We start from the raw sequence: 24,244 nt of genomic DNA on the forward strand, positions 1-24,244 counted from the left end.
AGACTTCCGCCATTTTAGCCTTCTGAAAAGCCATAAAGAGGTAGCTCCAGTTCAAATGGACACTGAGGCAGAGTGAGATTGTTGCAGTAATCCCAGGAGAGCAGCTGAAGCACAGTATTTTTGTTCTGCTTTTTATGTTTTTTTTAATGTTTAGGTTTTGTTGTGAGTTTTGAACAATTGTGTTCTAAGATAGGCAGATAGATAGATGATAGATAGATAGATAGATAGATAGATAGATAGATAGATAGATAGTGAGACAGTCAATCTTAGAAATATTTCACCTGTAATAAAATTCTTTACCATTCCCTTTATGGATGAATATACAATAACTCTTTAACTACCGTGTTTTCCTGAAGATAAGACCCAACAGGAAAATAAGCCCTAGCTTGATTTTTCAGGATGCTTGTAATATAAGCCCTACCCACAAAATAAGCCCCAGTTAAGATCTGTCAGACAGATGGACACATTTAGTACTGTATTTCCCCCAAAATAAGGTCTAACTGAAAAATAAGCCCCAATGCATCTTTTAAAGCAAAAATTAATATAAGACCTGGTCTTATTTTTGGGAAAACATGGTAATCATTTGGATAGAGAGGGCTAATGTGTTGATAACATTTTTTTGTCAACTATGAACCTTAGTTTTAGCTTTGCTGAAGCTACCAAGTATCTGATTATTCTCCATTACGTAGAATTACCTTGGTCATAAATGCTTTGAATGAAGTATACTTCCTTTTTCTATGCCAGCAGTGTCTGGCCGAGCCATCTTCTGGTTTTCACTCACAGCTAATTTAAGTCAGGGAAAAAGGAACTGAGATAAAAAGGAAGACTGTAAAACATAAAATCAAGGCTGAGAGGAGTTGTAGCTGATGTACTGTCATCTGCTGAAAAATCATGTGAATTTGATTTTGCTCATCATGTTCCTCTAGCTCAATAGTATTATTATATTTAGCAGAGTTAGGAGAATCCTTAACAGCCTACAGAAATAATTAAATACTCACTCCATTCTTTCTCCAAAAGCTGTCTTGTGAACCATCTGGCTAAGGGGGCAGTCTGAGGTCCTGGATCTTTCTTTAATTATTTATGCTTGGCCTGCTTGTGAAGCAGCTGTCACTTCATACATACCTGGAAAACAGACCTTCCACCTCCAGTTTTTAAGCCACAGCTAACCCACCACAGAATACTGATAGTGGAATGATGGACTCTTGTTTTTTACTCTTGTACATTTTTTATATTAAAATGCCTAAAATTTTATTTTAGTCCCTTGGTTTCCCCGCTTTCTTCTTAAACTGCTCATTGCTAAAATCCCGGGCCCCTAAGTTGTACACAGGGTATCATAACTTTAGGAAATAAACAACAGACCGTTTAGATTTTTTTGCAGAGACCATTTTTGTGATTCTCCAACAGCTACTCTCAAACACATTTGTGCTATAGCAATAATAATTACAATATAATTTACCACAAATAAATCCTCCTTTGAATATTGAGAACTAGTTTAACTTTGGAACACTTTTGAAAAGTTATTTCAAGTATAGGTCTGTATTGACTCCTCAAAACATCTTGAGTTTTACAGAATGATTTTCCTGTCATAGGAAAGCCTTTTTGCAGTACCATATGGGGGTTTCTCCTTTATCTGTCTTATTTTGAACACCATTTCCTTTTTATTAAAAAAAAACCAATAATATCCTCACTCTTCTTGAACTTAATCCAAGAGAAATTAGTTACCATTTAGTATTTTCTGAAATACTTCTTTTGACAAATTAAAAATGCTAGGATTTACTAGAAAGGGTTCTAGTCTCTTATACAGAATCAAGTTTAACTGACCTGTCCATACATGAATGTATTGTGTATTAACTGAATATATGCTCATGTAAACAGGACAGTTTGTGCTTAGATACTGCTGTATTTATGTGAAGATATTTATCTGCTTATTTGGGATGCTCAGAGATAATCCAAAATCAGTTCTAACTGTATTCTTTTCCTGTTATGTCCCCGGGACTGACACCAGTTCCCTATCAGGTCTGTTCATCCTGCGGGGGCGTTTGCAGCCCCCATTGGCTGGCTCCCTTCGACAGCCGGCTATAAAAGCCGGCTGCTAGGTCGAGCCAGTCGCTGCTCGCTGGAAGGTCTGCTTGTTAGCATGCAGACGCGACAGCCCCCTTTATTCCCCTGAATAAAGCGTGTTCGTGAAATGCTCTGGTGTGGCTTCCCCTTCTTTCCGAACCATAACATTGGCGACGAGGATGGGATCTGGCCAACCAGCAGCAAAATACCAAAAGAGCTGAAACACACACCAAAACGCTGAACCGCAGCCGCGCCGCTGAGAGCTCGGTAAGTCGTTGATTGCCGAAGTGAAAGTGGAGCGTGTAGCCGCTCAGTTAAAAAAAGCTACGTGAGAAAGTAGGGCACTGAGAACCTCAGCCGCCCAGCACTTTGAGCACAGAATCCAACTGCTGATGTTCGGATTCTGTTGTTAGTGAAGTTTCGGCGCTGCGCTCACAGCCGCCCGAACACATTAGGCGCGCAATTTGAATAGCTGTCAGCACGGCGCTACAGCTATAGCCGCCTACGCCCTTGTAAGGGCGCGAAATTCAAACTGGAGACAGTTACGGCGCTACAGCCTTAGCCGCCAAAACCTCATAGAGCGTGAAACCCAGAGAGAGCGTCAAAGAGCTGAAAGCACTGAGCTGGAGCAGCACTGCGAACTACAGCTGCCACACTTATCAGGGCCTTGTATTCCCAGTGAGATTGGTCAGTCTACCAACAGACTGAAAACCCAATATGAATTCAAATCCGGCGTTCCCGCCATTTAAGCCAGATGAAGACAAGTGGGACTCTTACAGAAACCGCTTCAATCACTACATTGATGCCATCGGTCTGGCCGATGCCACAGAAAACAGGAAGAAATCATACTTCCTGAGTTACTGCGGGGCCGCAGTATTTGATACTGCCACAGCGCTATTCGCCCCAAGAGAATTAAAGAGCGTCCCTTGGTCCGAGCTATTGGAGACACTCTCCAATCATTATTCCCCGAAGCCATCACAGATAGCGAGACGTTTTGCCTTTCGTATGAGGAAACAAACAGACGGGGAATCTATCAATCAGTATATGGCCGCCCTGAGAACCGCAGCTCTCCACTGCGAATTTAAAAACTACCTAGACGACATGCTCCTTGATCAACTCGTCTGTGGAGTCAGAGACGTAAGGTTACAGAGACGTTTGCTGGCCAGGAAAGACCTTAACCTCGCCCAAGCAATCGAAGAAGCCTTGGCCGCAGAGCTAGCGACCCAGTCAGCCGCTGAAATACAAGGGAGCGCACCCAAGACCAGTCCGGTCACTGTACATTCCGAGGAAGCGGTGAGCGAAGAAGACCCCACCGAACACTCAGAAGTCCATCGCCTCAAACCATTCAAGCAGCCACAGGTAGGAGCTAGACCTAGAAACGGCAACGCGCCTAAACACGTCCTGTTGTGCCTATCCTGCGGGGGTTCCCATGCCAGAACGACTTGCAGGTTCAGGAACGCCACCTGCAACAATTGCGGCAAGAATGGCCACATCGCCAGGGCCTGCCAAGCAGCACATGCGACGCCACAAAAGTCGTCCTCTTACGCCCCTCCGGGGCCACCAAGGCAAGTAGAAAATTGTTATACGTGTTACCAAGCTAACCACACCTTTTTGACACCTAATAAAATCACACTCTCTATTCATTTAGAAGGTAAACCCTGCCTTATGGAAGTCGATACCGGGTCAGCGCTCTCGATCATCTCATGGAGCACACTTAAGAAAATACGACCCAGCCTGTCCAGGAAGCAGCTACAGAAGAGTCGTCTCACCTTGAGGGACTATCAGGGAAAGAATATTCCAGTACTCGGAACAGGCAAGTTCCTCGTTAAATTCAAATCCTTTAAAGGCCATCTGCCTTTAGTGGTGGTAGATGGTGCCCTCCCTAGTCTTTTGGGGTTGGATTGGTTCCCCTATCTCGGCCTTAGCTTAACGGGAGTACATGCTGTCTCACCTTCCGATATCGACTCACTATTTTCAGACTATGCTGATGTGTTCAGCAATGAATTGGGTTGTTATAAAGGTACGCCTATTTCCTTTTCGGTGGACCCCCAGGCAGTTCCCATCCGATTAAAACCACGTAGAGTACCATTTGCTCTGCGCTCTAAGCTGGATGCAGAACTGGACAGATTGCTCAAACAAGGGGTGATAGAGCCCACGGATTTTGCTAAATGGGAGACACCAATTGTCACACCCCTAAAAAAAGATGGCAGTATAAGAATGTGTTCGGACTATAAGACCACAATTAACCGCTATCTACAGACTAGCGCGTACCCAGTCCCAGTAATCCAACACTTACTGCGCACATTTGAACCGGGAACCATATTCGCCAAATTGGATATGTCACAGGCTTATCAGCAATTTCCTGTGGATAACCAAACGGCAGAATTGCAAACTATTGTCATCCACAGAGGGGCTTTTCGATGCAAGCGCCTCCAATTTGGCGTTAGCGTCGCCCCAGGCATATTCCAGTCATTAATGGAACGGATACTGCAAGGCCTCCCGGGCATGGTTCCGTACTTTGATGATATCTTGGTTTCAGCCAGGGACAGACCCCAACTTTTCCTTAGAGTCAGAGCGGTATTGGATAGGTTCAGGCAGCATGGCCTCAAACTAAAAAGGGAGAAGTGTGCCATCGCCACTAAGCAGGTGGACTTTCTTGGGTATAGAATAGACGCCTCAGGCATCCACCCGGTGGAATCTAAAGTCAAAGCCATTCACGAGGCACCCACTCCTTCTTCTAAGGCAGAATTACAAGCTTTCCTGGGTCTGCTAAACTTCTATGCATCGTTCCTACCCCACAAAGCGTCAGTAGCCAAACCGTTACATAGACTGCTAGACAAAAACACTCCATGGCACTGGGGACCCAAAGAGGAATACGCCTTTAAGGCAGTCAAATCGCTACTCACTTCGGACGCTGTCCTAATACAATTCGACCAGCGCCTCCCTCTAGTCTTAGCTGCAGATGCCTCACCTTTCGGGATTGGGGCTGTTTTAAGCCACCGACTCCCCAACGGCTCCGAAGCTCCCATTGCATTCTTTTCTAGAACCTTTTCAACAACCGAGCGTAACTACAGCCAAATTGACAAAGAGGCCCTAGCCGCCGTTGCTGCGGTCAAAAAATTCCATGAATTTCTTTTTGGTCACAACTTCGAACTTGTCACAGATCACAAATCACTGTTGGGGCTCCTCTCAGGAGAAAAACAAACACCGCAAGTCTTGTCACCCAGGATGACTAGGTGGACCTTATTCCTGGCGGCTTACTCGTACAAACTGGTTCACTGCCCAGGAAAAAACCTTAGCCACGCAGACGCCCTCAGCCGCTGCCCGTTGCCGGCACCCGTGGAGGACCCGGCCTCGGTCCATTCCATTTTCGATGCCAGTGAATTCAACATCCCAGTCACCGCTGGCGACATCGCCCTCCACTCCAAAAAAGACAAACTTATCGCCCAGGTTCTGGACTGGGTACGGAGGGGGTGGCCGGGCAATAATCTCTCAGCTGACTTCTCACCATTTAAAACCCGCCAGCAAGAACTTTCCAGTTTACAGGGTTGCCTGTTGTGGGGAACCAGAGTTGTCATTCCAAAACCGCTGCGCACACCCGTCCTGAAGGCGTTACACGAGGGACACCCTGGCATCGTCCGGATGAAAGCGTTGGCTCGGAGTTACGTCTGGTGGCCGGGCATGGACGACGAGATTGCGAAATGGGTAAGCTCCTGCCATCCCTGTCAGGAATCCAGGCCAGCACCACCGATCACCACCCCATCCAAATGGGAAAGTGCCAACGCACCGTGGTCGCGGTTGCACATTGACTTGGCCGGGCCCTTCCACGGCAAGACCTTCTTGGTGGTCGTGGATTCATTCTCCAAATGGATCGATGTGGCCCTCCTACTCACAACCACCACTCGAGCAATTGCCCAGGCTCTGACCCGCTTATTTGTCACGCACGGGTTGCCTGACACCATAGTCTCAGACAATGGCCCCCAATTTACATCCACCGAGTTCAGCCGGTATATCACCAACCTGGGCATCCGGCATATCCTAACAGCCCCTTTTCATCCCGCTAGCAATGGGCTGGCAGAGAGAGCCGTTAGGTCAGCAAAAGAGGCGTTAGCAAGATTCACGCAAGACGACTGGCACTCCAGACTCTCTCGCTTTCTGTTAAGCCAACACTCAACCCCATGTACAAACAAGTCTCCAGCCGAGCTATTGATGGGCAGACGCCTAAGGACAGTGCTAGATAGACTGCATCCCCACTACTGCCCTGACACACCAATTGGTTCTAACAGTAGGGTCAGAAGTTTTGTATTACAGGACCAAGTGTTTGTCAGGAACTACGCAGGTGATCTGCTGTGGGTACCCGGGAAGATCGTGGCCATCACCGGTCCAAGATCATACCGCATCCAGTTGGAGGACGGGCGCATCTGGCGGAGGCATCTGGACCAGATAAGAAGTCGCCAAGGCGGGCATGCCAACACTGACCCGGAGACTCCAGTGACTCTCCAGTCGCCGCTCCCGAATCCTAGCTGGGACCTCCAGAGTGACCAGTCTCCACCAGCTGAACCGAGGGAACGGACGGTAGACCGGGACCGTCCGCCAGAGTTATCAGCCATGCCGACCAACGACACCACCGGGTTGAGTGACAATGACAATTTAACAATCCAACCCGAGGACTGTGACCACTCCCAGACTCCAGACCAGATCACAGGTCGATCCTGTTTTCCAGCAAATCCAATTCCTGATTCCTCGAACTCTGTGCCACCTTGTGACTCGCCAGAACTGCGCCGGTCAGGGCGCTCGCACAAACCACCCGCTTACTTAAAAGACTATTCGTGTTTGTATCTGGGGGGAAGGGGTGTTATGTCCCCGGGACTGACACCAGTTCCCTATCAGGTCCGTTCATCCTGCGGGGGCGTTTGCAGCCCCCATTGGCTGGCTCCCTTCGACAGCCGGCTATAAAAGCCGGCTGCTAGGTCGAGCCAGTCGCTGTTCGCTGGAAGGTCTGCTTGTTAGCATGCAGACGCGACAGCCCCCTTTATTCCCCTGAATAAAGCGTGTTCGTGAAATGCTCTGGTGTGGCTTCCCCTTCTTTCCGAACCATAACATTTCCGCTATTATTTTCCTCTCTATACTCAGCCTGTTGCAACTAACTGTGCATGAACCAATAATTGGTCCTGTTCACCATTAATAGTTAAACCAATGAATAAAATTAGTGCAATATCTAATTGTGCTTCTCGCTTTTCTCCCCATAAGTACTCTGACAGAGCAATTATATATATTGTGTGGCAAGCTTGCTGGTCAAGGTGACTTTCAAAGGAATCTGGTTTATATATAACCATTTAACTCCAGTATAACTTTGTCGTGGGCTGTTTCTAAAATGATCTGCCATATCTGAACTTCTGCCTAGAAGCACAAAACATAAATAGAATAACATATATTAGATTTTTTTAAAGAATCTAGTGTATTTATTAGATTTTACTTGATTTGGAAACCCATTGCTCTAATTAGTATGTCTCTGTCTGGGCCAAAATATATTTATTCATTCAAAATTAGCAAAAGAAAAAAGATGTTTTTATCCTTCCTGCTCCATGCTTCCTTCTTGGAAAGAATATGAAAAACTTGCAAAACTGTACATTTTTAAACATTACTCCCCAAAATGACCTTCCTCCCATTTACCACAGTGCTACTTTTTTCTCATCTCATTTCAGGTGATGTTGTGGATATCTACCAGCGAGAGTTCCTAGCCCTGAGAGACCGTTTGCATGCTGCAGAACAGGAAAGCCTCAAGCGGTCAAAGGAGCTGAATGTAGTCCTAGATGAAATAAAGAGAGCCATCTCGGAAAAGCAGGCCCTACGGGACATAAATCGGACGTGGAGCAGTTTATCTGGTAAATCTGGCTTTTAAAAAGATGAGCTGTAGAGAGGTCTGCCTCAACCTGATGCCAAAGGCTGGAAGGTCTGGCAATTGGAATCCATCAAGCCTGGAAGCATCCATAGTGGCCGAATAGAAAAGGACATTTGCTATGCAGATGTTTTGTAGGTCACTGAATGTAATGACGGGGGCTTAAAGTTTATGAAAATGCATTGAATCAGGATACTCGCCATGCATGAAAAGGATGTGAAAATTGTTTAAAATATTCTTAGAAAGGGGCACCAGTCATTCTTGCTAAAGGCCTAGGAAAAGAGCCACATCTTCTGACCTTTGAAATTCCGAATCTCGGGGGAACCTCATTCCAGAGTACAGGTGCTGCTACAAAGAAGACAGACTTCCATGGTCCTTTATAATGGATTGTGAATGAATCTGGATTATGTAAACCCGCCAAGCAGATATTGTGGGAGACAGGCAGTCCCTCAAGTAACTAGGCTCTGTGCCATGTAGGGCTTTATAAGAAGCAACCAACTCCTTGAATTGCACTCAGAAACGAGCTGCCAATCAGGGCAGCTCCTAAAGCAAAGCTGTTACATTGGCATAGAAGAGAGGCTATATGGAGAGTTTAGTCTCTGCTGCTTGAAAAGGCTGTGTTAAAATATTTAAAATGAAGGTGTGTAAAGGCTATAATTGCACTCAAAAGGTGTATAATAGAAAAATTTTCTCATTTGAATTGAAGTGTAAGATGTTTTCTAAAAGAAAACATTTAGAAACATGTATGTTTCTAAAACATGAAAGTAGTGTCATTTACCATTGGATTTCAGATCCTTACCTACACTGGGTTCTTTTCCAATTAAAAACTTATTTTCATGGGTACAAGTGGCCCAGATTTAGAACATAACTTTGGGGATCTGTATGTTATAGATTCAATATCCAAAATGTGCTATCAGTGAGTCCTGAAGCAATTTTGGTGAACTAAATTAAACAGCTGCATGGCTCTAATAAATATTAAGGAAAATTAGGGCTCTGAGATTTGATAAACTGATGCTGTTACTTAGTTTGGATAATGAAACATCTGCAAGAAAATAACTTAGCTCAGAGAGCACAAGGGACATCCCCACATTTCAATCCTGAGCTACAAATATCCTTCTTTATTGATTTGATAAGTTTCTCTTCCGGAGGAAGAGTGAAGCGAGGCTGTTTAGGACTTTAGGAACTCATGCTGAACTTAAATGAAATGAGAGGATACAAAAGAAAAAGTACTGTTTCACAAAATGGTTATCGCAATCTGTGGTGACATAGTGTATGAAATGGTTCTGTCCAGCAGAATGTGTGGAATATATCATCCATGGGGTTTCCCCTGTTTTCCCCCAGATGAAACAAAACTAAAACTGTGGAATATCACTAACAAGAATGTGCTGCATCTTCCAACCATCTTCCATCATTTGCCGCATTTGTTGTCAAAGGAGAACAGCCTGCAGCCAGCCATTCACCTGGGACAAGGGCGTACTGGAGGTAAGGAGGTGCCAACGGTTCAGACAGTGGTTATTCTTTCCTAATCCTAGCCGGAATCCCACAACAACGCTCTGCCAAAATATGACTTTTGCTTGTTTGTGGTTTAAGGTGGGAGTTCTCAAACTGGGTCTTGCCCTCACAGGGATCAATAGCAGTGTTAGTCCCAATGCTTAAAGAGTTTTGCCTCAAAGATAGCAGGTGAGCATACGCTTTTCCATATTGCTACATTTCTCTATCTAGTAGGGCCAAAAATTGCAGTGCAGGTAGTCCTTGACAATTGAGCTCAAAATTTCTGTTGCCAAGTGAGACATTTGTTAAGTGAGTTTTGTCCCATTTTAGGGCCTTTCTTGCCACAGTTGTTAAGTGAATCACTGCAGTTATTAAATCAGTAACACAGTTGTTAAGTGAACCTGGCTTCTCCATTGATTTTGCTTGTCAGAATGTTGCAAAAGACAATTCATGACCCCAGGACACTGCAACAGTCATAAATATGAATCAGTTGGCAAGAGTCTGAATTTTCATCACGTGACCAGGAGATACTGCAATGGTAGTAATTGTGAAAATTGGTCAGGAGTCACTTTTTAAAGTGCTGTTATTTTGAACAGTCACTAAATGAACTGTTGTAACTCAAGGACTACCTGTAATATTATACCCTGTAAATGGTTATTTAAGTAACAGAATGTCATTTTGTTCAGCTTCTCTTAGCAATCTCCAACAGTATTACTGATGCTAAAAGCTATAAGTAAGTATGTATGTAATGCTTAAAGAAAATTTTGCATAACAATCCCAGTTATCCAAGTCAGTGTTCTCTATAATTGGTATTACCAAGGAAAAAAATATTGATAGAAAACAAATGTGAATGTAGTCCTATTACACAAATCCATTTATCATTCTGAGGATTGGGTATAGCAAAGTTTTAAAATCCTTGGTTTAAGTTTCTATATGAACTTAGAGGCCTTGGAGTAAGGCAACTGATCAATTCAAATAAATACTATGATATGTAACTTGTAGTTTAAGACTGTGTGTGTGTGTGTGTGTGTGTAAAATATCCCAGACAATTATTTTTTATTCTGCAGATGTTTTAAAAAACCTATGGTTTACCATGTGTGTAAACACAAGGTATATCATTCAGATTGTGAATTTATTTAGTTTTGTAGTATTGCGGAATCAATTATATATATTATAATATTATTAACCCTTTCTTTTCCTCTCTACTCTTCTCCTCCCCTCCCTTCTCTTTTCGGTATCTCTTCACCTTGCTTTATCCCCAACCAATCCTGTTTTCATCCTTTTCTTCCCTCCCCAGTGAGCTGCTTAATTCTTACCCAATGCTAACTCAGTATTTTTAAGGACAGTGCTTTGTTAAGTAACTCATAATTGCTTGGTTATTGCATTATCAACCAGCCTAACAGAACATAAATGAAAAGTGTGCCACAACAGGGTGATACTGCAGAACTTAACATTTTGAAATACTGGTATGAAATATAAGATTTTCTTCTTGAGGTTTGTTCTTTTTTTAAAAAAACACTGTTTTTTTAAAAAAGAAATTTTCCTTGCAACTGCTGTGATGATTGACATAGAATGTCCTTATTTATTAGTTTATACCCAAGAATATAGGTCAACTGACAGAACTGAGAATTGAACTCCTTTTAAAGTGGTGTGAGATAGTGAGAAAGTGTTTGGTTGCTGGCAAGACAATTTCACATCTGCTTTGTTTCTACTCCTTTACAGTATCAATAGTCATGGGGATCCCCAGCGTCAAAAGGGAGGTCCACTCATATTTGACAGATACCCTGAACTCCTTGATCTCTGAGCTCAACCAGCAGGAGAAGGAAGATTCTGTCATTGTCGTCATGATTGCTGAGGTAACGTGAGTGATCCTTTAGCTTTTGAATCTGTTTTTCATAGCTCTATATCTTCATTTTGTGTGCTTGACAGAAACCTGGCACTGAACTGGGAAGCCACAGATAGTCATAAGATAGTAGGATGATTTTCACATGGTTATGAGCCAACTTTTCCTTTGGCACAGAGAGAAAAGTCTAACTTCAGGTTGCTGTCCGACAAGGATCATCAGCCATATCCTGTCAATGGGTCCCAGTAGACTGTTTCAAATGTGAAACAATGCTTGGGCGTATTCAGCTGTGGAAGGTCAATATGTTAGCAGAAGGCTGTTTACTGCCTTACCAACATTTGTATATGTCCTTTTAATCTCAGTTGCATTGGGTTGGTTCATGTTTGTTCTTAGAGAGTTTGCGGGAATTGTTTACTGAAATGCTATCTCCAAAAGAGCCTTGGTGATATTCTCTCAGGATTTATTGCAAAAAAAAAAAAAAAAGATAATAATAGAACTGAGAACTGAGCTGAAAGTGAGGCATGTGCTTTTTCTAAATGAATGCCTTTAATCAAAACAGATTTTGAACTTTAGAATTAGCATGACCATAACATATTAATAAACAATGGCTGCAGTTATGATTTAAATCAGGGGTAGGATTCAACCAGTGTTACTACGGGTTTGTTACTTACATTTTGTGCACGTGTGTAATACAACAAAAGCTGTGCCTCCCAGACAGCTGATAAGTGCTGTGCATGGGTGCGCAGCGTTCGAAAAAAGCCTTTTTTACTGATTTCTCAGCCTCAGCTGTGCCACGCAAAGCAGCTGAGATTGAAAAAGCAGGAAATAAGGGTCAGGTAAGAGCCCGGGTGGGCAAGTAGACCAAACAGCAGCAGACACAGAAACAGGTTCTGCTGCTTTTCAGAGCTACCGGTTCTACAGAGCCGGGCAGAACTGGTAGCATCCCACCCTGATTTAAATGCATGTGTATATGCATGTTTTCTTACTGTGTTCCCACTGTGGTTATTTATCCCCAGTTTGAAATACAATTGTTTTCTTTTCAAAAATCTTTAAAGCAACAGAACCTCTTGCATTCTGCTATTGTAAAAAGAAAAACTAATTTGAATGCTCACTTTCAGTTTTTATTTCCAACATTTTTTTGTTAGGATGTGATTGTCGTGTTTAATATTTTGCTCCACATAGTTAAGGGAAAAATGTTCTCTGTTCAGAAAGGAAAAAAATATTCTTAGTATAAAGTTATGTCACCTCTAATTTGGACAATAAATTCAAGCATATAAAGAAGGTTTGGGAGAAACCATCACAACTGTTGTGGCTCAGTTAGATAGTAGTGACAATAGGGACAGCTGGACTTTGAGCACAATTTTAGATGTGTAGCCCAAGTGAACTCACTGGCGCAGCCATTTTGGTTTTGTCAGCCTTACTCCCAATATGTGTATATCAGGGACACAACAGGGGCAATAGGTTTAGGCTCATTGGCTCAGAACGTTCAATGAAAGCCAGCTGGCTGACTCTGGGCCAGTCACTCTCTCTCAGCTCAACCCACCTTTCAGGATTGTTGTTGTGGGGAAAATAGGAGGAGCAAGGAATATTATGTATGTTTGCCACCTTCAGTTACTTCTGAAGTAATAAAGGTGGGATAAAAATCTCATAAATAAATTTGTACTACTACTGAACAGTAATAATCACTGAATAATTGCAATAGCTTGCAGGAGTCAGCACCTCTCCACAGGTCTGTCACAAAAACATCCAAACCTTAAATACTTACCTTTCTCTCATTGACTAGCAAGCAGAATTTCAGTGCAGGAGATATAATATTTTCTCATAACTTTGGCTAATCTTTTATCATAGGAGAAGATAAAGGGAATTAAGAGAAGAAGTAGCTATACTTTTAGTTAATTCATATGTTAGATTATACAGATGACAATGTGAACTTTACCATTAGCAAAAAGCCTTACTGTAATGGTATGTGGGAATCACCTTGGGAAACAGGGAGAAGAGAAACAGCCAAGGGAACAATCAGCCAAGTAGCTCATAAGGAGCTCTCCATAGTTTCTTAGGCCATGGATCCCAAAACCCCAATCTGTACTCTGGCAATGGGCTGCACCATGCCAGAAACCAGGCTGCACAAACAAGCAAAGCCCCATCCACAGGATACAGGCAGCATGCGAAACCATGCCCAGTCTGCAGAAAAACCTCTCCACAGAACCAGTCCTTGGTGCCCAAAAAGTTGGGGGGTCGCTGTCTTAGGCCATAAAGGGGACAGGGGGAGAAATGAACTTTCAGCCAGCCAGGATTCTCTTTTGAAGCAACTGTACTATTAAGTGGAATTAGCTAATTTGGCCATGCTTCCTGTCTTGTCTATTTCACAAGGTTGACATTTACCTTGCCAGTAAACATAGAACGACTTAATCATGCTTAACCTCCATTAAGGATGTTTATAGAGTCAGTAGTGGAAAAAAGTGCACTATAAAAATACTTGAATAGTTCTTTAGTCAAGCTGCTGCTCTTACTTTATTGCTGTTATTATCAGCCAGGAGAATAGAGGAAGATTTGGGGTTGATCTAGTTGCCCTGGCACCTGACATTTTATGATTTTTTTGGCATTTTTAAAAATTCATTTTACTATATACTACATCAACAATTACTAAAATAATGCAAAACAGTGTACAAACATTTGGCTAAATTCAGGTAGTATATTACAAAATATAGAGAATGGGAAAATCCAAAAGATACATTCCCCATTTTCCATCCATTAGGTCCGCTACTCAGACTCATGTTAAGATGGTGTATTTGTAGACGAAATGCATGAAGGAAATGCTGGACTGTACCAGCTTTGAACAATCAAAAGCTTTGCTTCTGATTCAATAGCACATAGGATCCTAGTGTAGAAGAAAACAGAAAAACCAAAAAGAAATATCAAGTTTTTTATTAGTAAAGCCAGATAAAACTGTTGGGCATTGCACTAAGTAAAAAGTGAGTTTGGGTATATTGCTTAGAGGAAGGAATTCTCTTAGCTAGAATTCCCTAATCCCAGCCACTTCCAGATGCATGGTTTAAGTCCCATAATTCTCAGTAATAGCTGAGGAATTCTGGGAGTTGAGTGCACAGGTGGTGCTCTAACTGTAGAGTACCTGTTTAGGTGATAGGAAGTTCTCTTCTTTTGTAATAAGACTATCCTGCTTGGCTGAATACATATTTTAAAAAGTAATAGTTATGCAGATCCAATAAACATGCAAATAATCTTATTCATTCCAGCCTAGCACTCTCAATTCCAATCCTAAAATCCTGAAAACTCATATTTTATATATGAGTAGAAGTCCATTGCCATTTTTGCACCTCCATAAAATACCAAAAAACAACTATTAGAATGTAAAACTCTTTACTACAGAAACCAAAATCTTATCTCTCAACAACTGTGAATATATGCCTAACCACTGAGAATGGAACCACAGGTAACAAGGAACTGTAGTATTTCTTTTTTAGATGAACAGTACTAACTGCTGAGATTCCTTTGCCAAATCTGACACTTTAAAAAAACAACCCTAATTATTACATTACAGCTGCACTATCTACAAAACCACTGATATTCCAGTAGAGGGTATATAAGTTATCTAGTTCCACCTGAATTGCAGCATTTATTTATTTTTCATAATTATATAGCCACCCATCTCACAAACAAGTAATTCTAGTTATCAGCTACATAATGTGATGACTTGTAATTTGTGTTTGTATTTTAAAGAGATAAATAGTAGCCTACACATGATTTCTGACTGTGTCTGCTCTTCTCATCGGCAGTTCCAATACTGCCTTGATATAGTTTGGTTTAGTGGTTAAAGCACAGGGTTAAAAATCAGAAGATTGTGAGTTCTAGTCCTGCCCTAGGGATGAAAGCCTGCTGTGCGACATTGGGCCAATCACTCTTTCCCAGTCCACATTGTCAGACTCTGGTGACAAACTCAGTGAATTCCTGTCACAACCAATAGATCAATATCCGGTTGATCTGGAAAAAAAAAAGAGGACCATGGGCTTTGCAGGAAAGTGCTAGCAAGAGAGAAAAATTAGAAACTCTTTGGCTTTAAGTGGGTGCTTGCATCAACATTGTCAAGGCTACGTGGATTTGGGAACAATATTAACTCAACTGTATTATAAAACATTGAGTCTGCTGGTGGAAAGCAGGATAATGAGCCTCAACTGCTGCTGCCTGTCCCATTTTTCTCCCTTAGTTTGATATTTTATTTTGAGAATTTAATTTTGAGTGCTGCTGACATGCCAAACAGACTGTTTGTTTTCTGCCCCAGACCCTGAATGCTTAAGCATCTGGGAAGAATAAACTGCAGCAGATTTTCAGTATTTTTGGAGTTCTGTGTTTGTTTGCTGTTACTCACAAGTCAGCTTCTATCTCTTTACAAGGGACTTTGCCATAAAGGGATTCTGCTTAAGGCCATGTTGCACTGTTGCTCATGCTTTTTTGTGTGAAAAATTCCTGGATTGTGAGGAAATTAAGAAGCCAAGAGAGCAAACAAATGGATCATCCAACAAATTAATCCTGAGTTCTCATTCAACACATTAATGCTCAGGCTCAAATTATCCTACTTTGGACACACACTATGTGAAATCTTAGCACTCAGGAGAAGGCTCAAATACTAGGAAAGGTGGAAGGAAAGCTGAGACAATAGCCAGCAGCAAGGTGGTGATGAGTGTCCTGTTGAAAATGCTGAAGGGTAGATCCTTACGGAGAATATAGTCACTAAAACTTAACAATGATGTGATGGCATGTAAACTCATCATATCATGTAGGGGTTCATAGGTCATTAATCTGTTGCTTATTACTAAATACCTTAAAATATAGTGTGAATTGGTATTATAGTGAGGAACTATTTTGCATTAGCTTTTCTCAGAGTGTGATATCCATCTGTATTAGTAGATTGGGATGAAAGATAGATTGGGATGGTTGCCTTCTATATATTAATGCAAACTGAAATTTCTTAAAGTTGATATATGTTATATTGCCTTTGTTAATTACTACAGTTGGTGATATGTTTGACCCCAGAACTTTGCTCATGTAATAGCCTAGCAAACATTTTCATTCTTGCTTTAACTGGATTTAAAATGAAATATACAAAGTAGCACTTCCAAAGAAATTTTGGCATAGCAGAACTGATTATTTTAGATACAATATCAATACATCAGTGACTTCTTAACCTGTGTTTGTTTATTGTCTTTTGTTATTGAAATTTTTCTTACAGACAGATCCACAATACACCACAGGAGTTGCAGAAAATATCAGAAGCTTGTAAGTATTCTTCTGCAATTTCATTGTATGGGATTTTCTTGGTTTGATAGAATAGGTTTCAATATTGTACATTGTGTTATTGGTTTATTTTAATAATTTGGACTGAATTGAATGACTTTTTCATGGTCTGTTTAAAACCAGTTGCTAGTTTTCATCAGTCATGGAACAATCCAGTTATCTTTTCCCTGCTGCTGCATTACTTTTTGTCAGGAAACATTATTAGGAAAAGTAAGATGTCTTTTTATGCTGGTTACAGGCTATATACCGAGTGCTGCTAACTTAGATTTACATGAGCCTGAGGCAAACTATGTTTTATATATATATCACAGCATGAAAGGCAGATAGTAGTCAACAGTCCTGAACTCAGAGTGAATTAATGTTTTCTGTAAAGTTCATTTCAATTCTGCCATATCCTCCATTAGATCATATTCTTTCTCCTGTCCTCCTATCAGATTTGCATCTCTGGTTTCTCCTGAGTTCCACATTGATTTAACAGTTAATTTCTCTCTTGGTGTATTTTTTTCCAGTGTCATAGTTTCTTCATTTGATCAGGTATTTTTAAAGTGATTTGGAAGGTGACACTGGTGGATTATTTTAATTATTAGCAGAGTTGAAAAGGATGATGGGCAGGAATTAGCTGCAGATACCAGAGGACAGGAAGATTAGAAGATAATGGCAATAGAAGAGCCCCTGACTTCATTACTACTATTCCATTCTGCAAGCTGTCTATTAATAGCAGTAGCTAAGATCAGAACTTGAGGAGGATAGTGGAGAGAGTTGAGATGACCTAGCTCCAGTTCTGCATTGTGGTCAGAGATTTAATAATTGAGATGGGAGCATGGTGGTTTCAATATAGAAGAACCCACCACTTGTGTTTTGCGGTGTAATTCCTGATTGTTCTCTCTGTATTGTTTTGCTTCATGGCACAGCATTACCAAGAAAATGGAAGAACAAGTGACATTTGTGGCTAGAAGGGCCATTGCACAATTTCATATTTGTGCAACAGTTGTTCCCATTCTTAGATAGGGGGAAACTACTCACAGTCAGTCACATCCTGGACACCTCCCTGTTAGATTACTGCAGTGTACTATACATAGGGCTATTCTTGAAGAATATCCTGAAATTCAGCTGTTGAAAAATGTGGCAGTATAAGCAGTTGCATGTGTTTCTGGTAGAGCACTTCTTGTATCTGTTTTATAAGCTGTATTAGTTAGCAGTTTGTTTCTGGGTCCAATTGTAGGTGCCAGTGTTGACTTTTAAAGCCCTTTGTGTCATGGGACTGGGTTATTTGGCAGACTGCCTTTTCCTGGTTTTATCTGCTTGTCCTTCCAGATCCATCAGGAGGTCACATTAAGGGGTTTGTCACTTAGAGACCTTCATTTGGTGAATCCTAGATAGTAGGCCTTTTCTTCAGTAGCATCCATGTTGTGGAATCTTCTCCCTCCTAAGATGAGGTTGGCCTTGTCACTGTTGAGCTTCCAGACGTCCCTCAAGTTTTAGTTATGCTAACACGCCTGGAGACCCCATCGGACAGATGAACTGGCATTGCTATTTTTAACATATCATTGTCTATTATCCATTTTAGTTTAGTTTTTACTTTATAATGTATTTATTAATTGATTTAGCTCTGTTGTACACCACCCAGATTTGCCATTTGCTAGATGGATGGCCATATAAATTGGTTTAATAAATACATAAAACATAGACAATTTATATGTAATAGACACTGATGTATGTGATGGTCTAAGGTACTTTTGATTAACAGTAAAAATAACCTTGAGTCACTTAACTCCTGATAACATCATGTATGTAATTTACCTGGTAACAGTAGAGAAATAGTTCTGTTTCTCCCTCTTTGCGTGATCCTAGTCTAACGTGTAACCACCTTATTTCTGGTGGTCTCCTATTCATTATTAACAAGAACCAAAACTACTTAGTTTTCAAATCCAAATAATATTGGGGTGGTGCTACTACCTGCTGAGGTTAAGCACCTCAAACTTTTCCTTTGATTAACTTACGAATTTGCTTTTTCTCCCCCCTGTAAAATTGCTTGCTTTATCTTCTTTAAATTTAATAGGCTGAAGTGCACTGGAAGGGGAAACACAAGTCTTAGATGACACAGAGAGGAAAAAGAAATTGCTGTGCAGCAAGAAAACAATATTAGCAATAAGAAGTCACAGATCAAATATTGCAGAGGAAAATTAATTTAAACAAGAATATCAGCAGGAAATAGGAGGGTTGTACTTTTTAATTAGGCTAAATGTAGACAGTCTATTCTTTGTCTCTCAGCAATAGTACTCATTTGTCAAATTAGATATTTAAGACATTAAAAAAGTCACAGACCCCTTGAGAGTTCAAGGGTTTATTATTATATTGATGTAATTCTATGAACTTACCTGAACCAAGATATATTTGGTTTTGTTTGCCATTTTTATTGAAATGTGATGTTCTCTAATTAATAAATGTTCATATTTTATATCCTTATATCCTACACATTTATGAAGCATCAGTTGTTTAGATATTCCTTCTTCCATTACCATCTTTTTCCAACCAATATGACCAAGGTACCAAATGCCTGAGTTATGCTAGGATTTTTTTTAATTAAAAAGGTATCTACATACTTTGGGATCCAAAAGATTTTTTTTATAAAGTACTCAAAAGCTATCCAGTTTAGATCTGTATCCTTGACTATACTTATTACTAGCTTTCTTCATTTCCCAGATTAACATGTGCATGTTAGACATGTTGCTCAAGTTTGAGCACAAATGCAAAAAAGTAGAATTTGTGTCATGATGTTACCATGCATACATCATCATTTTAATATAATTTTAGTTTGCAGCAAGCACCTATGATTGTAGACTATTGGTTTTTCCAAACTGATGTGTTAGAAACTAACTATTACTGAATGGTAATCTAATCTGAAGGGGACATTATTGCTGCCTATAGTTAAAAAACATTTGCATATTGGCAAAATATTAAGATGAAAGTTTCCAAGTACACGCTTGGGTTTATAGGTGGGTACAAAATCAAAGACTGAAGACTACATTTAGGCTACCAGACAGTAAGTAGGGATTGACTGTACTGTGAGGTAAGGAAAAAAAAGGCCAAATAGACAAAATAAAGAGGAAATGCACCTAAATATTTAACCTGGTCTCTGTAGTCTGTTTGGAATTCAGTTTTAATTATCATTTCATGAGAAATATCTAGAAAGATGGGAATTGCAGTACAACACAGTTGGAGTATGCAAAGTTGGTCTCTCAGTCTGATTTAGTTGAGAAGGTAGGAATTGAATGCTTTCTGAGCTAAAAATGCTGTGATAACCCTTTTGAGCTTTTCCAGAAAAACATATTTAGTAAGGTTAAGCTCATCACCAGTTTTCCTTTTGAGTGGGTATTCCTGAAGAAAAAATAACAGTGTACATGTATAAGAGGTTAATCAGAGTTGCCATAGTCTTGAATGACTGTGCTTTCTTTTCCTTGATTTAACCATTCGTTCTTTCTCTATACTATAAATCATGTTTTCCTTGCATTTATTCAGTAAAGATTTAACACAATGAATAAGCTATTAAGTGATGACCTAATCTTACAATTTAGTTTCTTGTATAATGATCAGGGTAATGGGTATATAATCTGCAGAGGTTATCATTAAAAATAATCCTAGAGCAGCTTCAGAAACAACAAGCTTTCAAACCAACCAGTGTGCAAAGAGGCATGAATATCATTGAAGAATCTAACATCTGCTTCCATCTGGCTTGATAAATTTCAGCAGCTAAAGACTGAAGGTCAGTGGATCAAGAAAGCTACAGTTGAGAAGAGCAAGCAGGAAGGGCTTTTAAAAAAAGGACATAAATATCCTTATTTATGTTTTTTTTCCCCCAACTTTAAATAGGGCTTCAAAGCATAGCATCTCCTATCACACCTTTGTTCAAATCAAAGTTGTTAATATTTCCTGGAGATATGTCTTAGGTTTTAGGCTGTTAGTCATTACCATGGTTAAATTCCATTTTCCTTATTACAGAAGATAACAATTGTTTGCCTTACCTCTTCCTCTTTCTCAGATTCCCCAGTGAAATACATTCTGGTCTTTTAGAGGTTATTTCACCTTCTCCACACTTCTACCCAGATTTCTCCCGACTGCGAGAATCTTTCGGTGACCCTAAAGAAAGAGTCAGGTAATTGCAGGCAATTTGATTTGAAGTAATATGCTAGGCTAGCAAGGCTTGTTATATTTTATTACATGGCTTTGTTATGGCTATTTAAACTTGTTTAGAAGAAAGCAGATGGCATTCAGAAAAAGTGTAATAAATAATCTTTGGGTGCTTGCTAGTATGTATGTTTCTTCCACTTAAAAACAAACCCTTCATGCACCCAAATAAATTATTTTAATGTTATGTGAATATTTGTTTCTGTCATTTTACCTAACTCCAGTGGAACATATAATATCATCAAATTGCATCTGATGTTATGAATATAACTGGGTTTGCTTGACAGGTTTTGGAGGTACAGATGATTAAGCGTAGCATAATACAGATATTTAATTCTTTGCTCCTACCACAATCCCACTGTTGATGCAATATATCTCCATCGCTTACTGGGGGGAAGCAGTGGGAGCAATGGGAATGTCACTTGAATTCAAAGTAATGTTATAGCTCTGGGCTTAAAATAAAACTACCATAGAAGTCTTCATATTTGACTAAAATCTTGTGGCTGATTAATCTTTTGCCAGATGTAGATGATATCTACTCAGAAAATACCTCTGGCCTCCCAACAAAATAACAGTAATTTGTTTTGTGTGCTGTTGTAGGTGGAGAACTAAACAGAACTTAGATTACTGCTTTTTAATGATGTATGCACAATCCAAAGGCATATATTATGTTCAGGTAAGTTTTATGATGCTCAAAGGATATGTTTCATGTCTGCATCCAGTTTTTTTCCAAGTAAGAAATATTGTGCCTCAAACCCAGAACAGGCAACCTAGATTCTGCCATATTTTTTAAAAAACTGTAGTTCCCCTCAATCCAGCTTCAAAACAACTGGCAAAGATTTGTGAGAAATTAATTCAAAAACTTTAGAAGGCAATATTTGCTCAATCTCTTGGATAAAAGTCCATTCATTGGAGCAAGGGTTATTGTACCTTGTGGTGTAAAGAGGAAAAAGCAGCTTTAAAGAACTAACTTTGGGGGATTTGCTCTTTCCAAACCCTTCAACAGCTATGTGGATAGTTGTTGGGTGAGCAGGGCCAGAATTATTGGAGGTCCACACAGAGTCTTTCTCTTTCTCCTTATATCAGGAGCCCTGAATAAAGGTCACTCTTGCACTGATGCTAATAGCAGCAGAGAAACTGGTTTTGACAGGGATCTTTTTGTAGAGGAAATGAAAGTCTTTTCTGATAATCCTTCTCAGAGTAATTATGGAGTAGAAAGACTTCAAGTTTAGCTCCTTGATTGTACCTCTGATCAATACTGCTGCTTTCCTGCTGCTAATAGTGGGAAATTTCATTTTCTAGCTTCTGCCTCTGGACTAGAATATGGGGAACCAATGAGATAGTGGTCCCTCACTGTGTTTGTAAGAACACTTTCAGCTGGCAGATTAGTTATATGGTTTAAATAGTGCTATTAGTTCCTTTATTTCATTTGCCCCTAGTAGGTATTACTTCAGGCCTGATAATTTTGATTTCAACATTGATTTGGCTTCCTTGGGAACATCTAGAGCTTTCCTTGCCATCTGGCTTCTATTGGCCTCATGAAATTTACTTGCTGTAATATAAGTTTGGCTTTTTTTTTTTTTACCTTTGAAAGACTATAGCAGAATGGCAGAATGAAATATTATGTTTAGAAACCAAGCATATCAACACTGATGCTACAGGAATTAATTTAAGAAGTTTTACACGAGGTTTTAGATATGTTGGTAAGTACTGTTATGCATAGAATATGTAGCCAACATCACATATATAAACGAATAATTCTGATCACTTTTTAAAAAGCTAGACTGATGGACACTGACTGAGTTTCAGAAGAATGCTATATTTTCCACAATAGCATATCCAACATACTTATCTCCAATAGCACACAGCCATAGAGCATGTACTGATAAGGGTATGAACTGTAGTCTTCTCCATTCTTCACATACAGTCATGCCAGGCAAAGTTTTTCATATTTTTATTTTTATAAGATCTGTATAAAATAAAAATCTAAGCTTAGCAGAAAAAATGAAACTTGCATTTGAAGGAGCGACATATGAAACGAATGACATATCAAAGGAGTGACTCATATCTATTACAACTAGGATATGCTCAAGGCAACAGTCTTCACCACAAAGGTATGTGGGCATTAATCATGACAGCTGTAACCATAAAGTTGGCATAAATAAACATAAAGAACAAAAAGCCTCAACCATTAGGAAGACAGCTAAAAACTGAGAAAAGGTACCTGGTAACCACAGAAGTGAGATGGCACTCAACCAAAATAGCAAGGTATTAAATGGTATTAATAAAACACAAAGCAGGATCATAAAGCTGTGGTAATTTGATCTGCAACAATACCATAGATAAGGAGACACCAAAGTGAAGGCAAGCAAATAATCAGTCGTGCTCATCAGAAAGTGGATCATGAATCAAGGCTAGGGCTTCCTCCCAATAATGGCCTGCTGATCAGTATGCTGCTATTGATGACAAAATATGCTTTCAGATAATAGATTAAAAAAAATAATTTAATGGTTACAAAGTGTCCTGTCTGGGATTTTTCATATTGGGATTTTTCAACATGGAGCTATTTTCCTTCATCCCTTGAAAATAAACACTGCTAAAGAGCCCATCTTTAGCCAGAGGTATCTTTCCTGTCTCCACTTTTTAGAAAGCTTTTCTTCAGCGGCATACAAGTTCTCAGTTCAAGATCTGTCTCTTATGCAGCTATACATTTCCCTCTCTTATGCAGCTAGAAGATGATATTGTAGCCAAGCCAAACTATCTCAGCACAATGAAGAACTTTGCTTTGCAGCAACCGTCTGAAGAATGGATGATCTTGGAGTTTTCCCAGCTTGGTTTTATCGGTAAACTCATTTCCCATGTCTGGCTGTAGCTTGGAGTGTTGTTTTGGGTTAATGCAAGGCACCGTATTGCTCCTATAATAGTGGAAAGAATATTTCTCTGGAACAGCTTGCTAAGGCAAGAAAAGACCATGAATGCTTTCAATTGTGTGACTTTGGATAAAAATGAAATTCAGGGTAGCATCTACTACACTGGTCCTTTCTCAGAACATACAGGAATACAGTAAGACTAACATCTCTAATTTACCTTTGCTTTTTATGTGTGACAAATCTTTTATTGATGATTTATTAAATACTGTAGAAAAGCTTTCTAGGAAGGTTTAGTTAAAAATAGGAATGAACAAGAAGTTATTATAAATATTTATTAGTGGAGATATGAAGAAAGAGATTTTAACTTACTCTGAATCTTCAGCTTTTATGGATGAATCAAACTGGTAGTCCCTGTTCCCACTGTTCGTAAGTTATGGCATTTGCATTGTTGTGCAACTGAACAAGGACATAATTTTGATCCTTATGAAACAATTTTATAAGCAGAATTGCCTCCTTGTGAAAAGAAGCATTACTGCAGATACAGCTCAAAGGCCAATTATTTGGATTGATTTGGCCACCAATGCC

General features: G+C 40.0%; 1 protein-coding gene across 2 annotated transcripts in view; it reads left to right on the forward strand.

Moving 5' to 3' along the window:
* The window catches only part of MGAT4B (alpha-1,3-mannosyl-glycoprotein 4-beta-N-acetylglucosaminyltransferase B), a 116,269-nt gene that overhangs the window by 67,509 nt on the left and 24,516 nt on the right, over window positions 1-24,244 (forward strand). For both annotated transcript variants that reach the window (XM_087924306.1, XM_026696580.2), the window contains exons 2-8: window positions 7,767-7,946; window positions 9,302-9,442; window positions 11,174-11,307; window positions 16,540-16,586; window positions 20,644-20,757; window positions 21,390-21,465; window positions 23,518-23,632. In XM_087924306.1, coding sequence (XP_087780432.1) covers window positions 7,767-7,946; window positions 9,302-9,442; window positions 11,174-11,307; window positions 16,540-16,586; window positions 20,644-20,757; window positions 21,390-21,465; window positions 23,518-23,632 — 807 coding nt within the window. The remainder of the gene's footprint in view (window positions 1-7,766; window positions 7,947-9,301; window positions 9,443-11,173; window positions 11,308-16,539; window positions 16,587-20,643; window positions 20,758-21,389; window positions 21,466-23,517; window positions 23,633-24,244) is intronic.

Source organism: Pseudonaja textilis, chromosome 2 (genome assembly GCF_049901715.1).
Source record: "Pseudonaja textilis isolate UNSWEBS1 chromosome 2, rPseTex1.2, whole genome shotgun sequence".
NCBI classification, from domain to species: domain Eukaryota; kingdom Metazoa; phylum Chordata; class Lepidosauria; order Squamata; family Elapidae; genus Pseudonaja; species Pseudonaja textilis.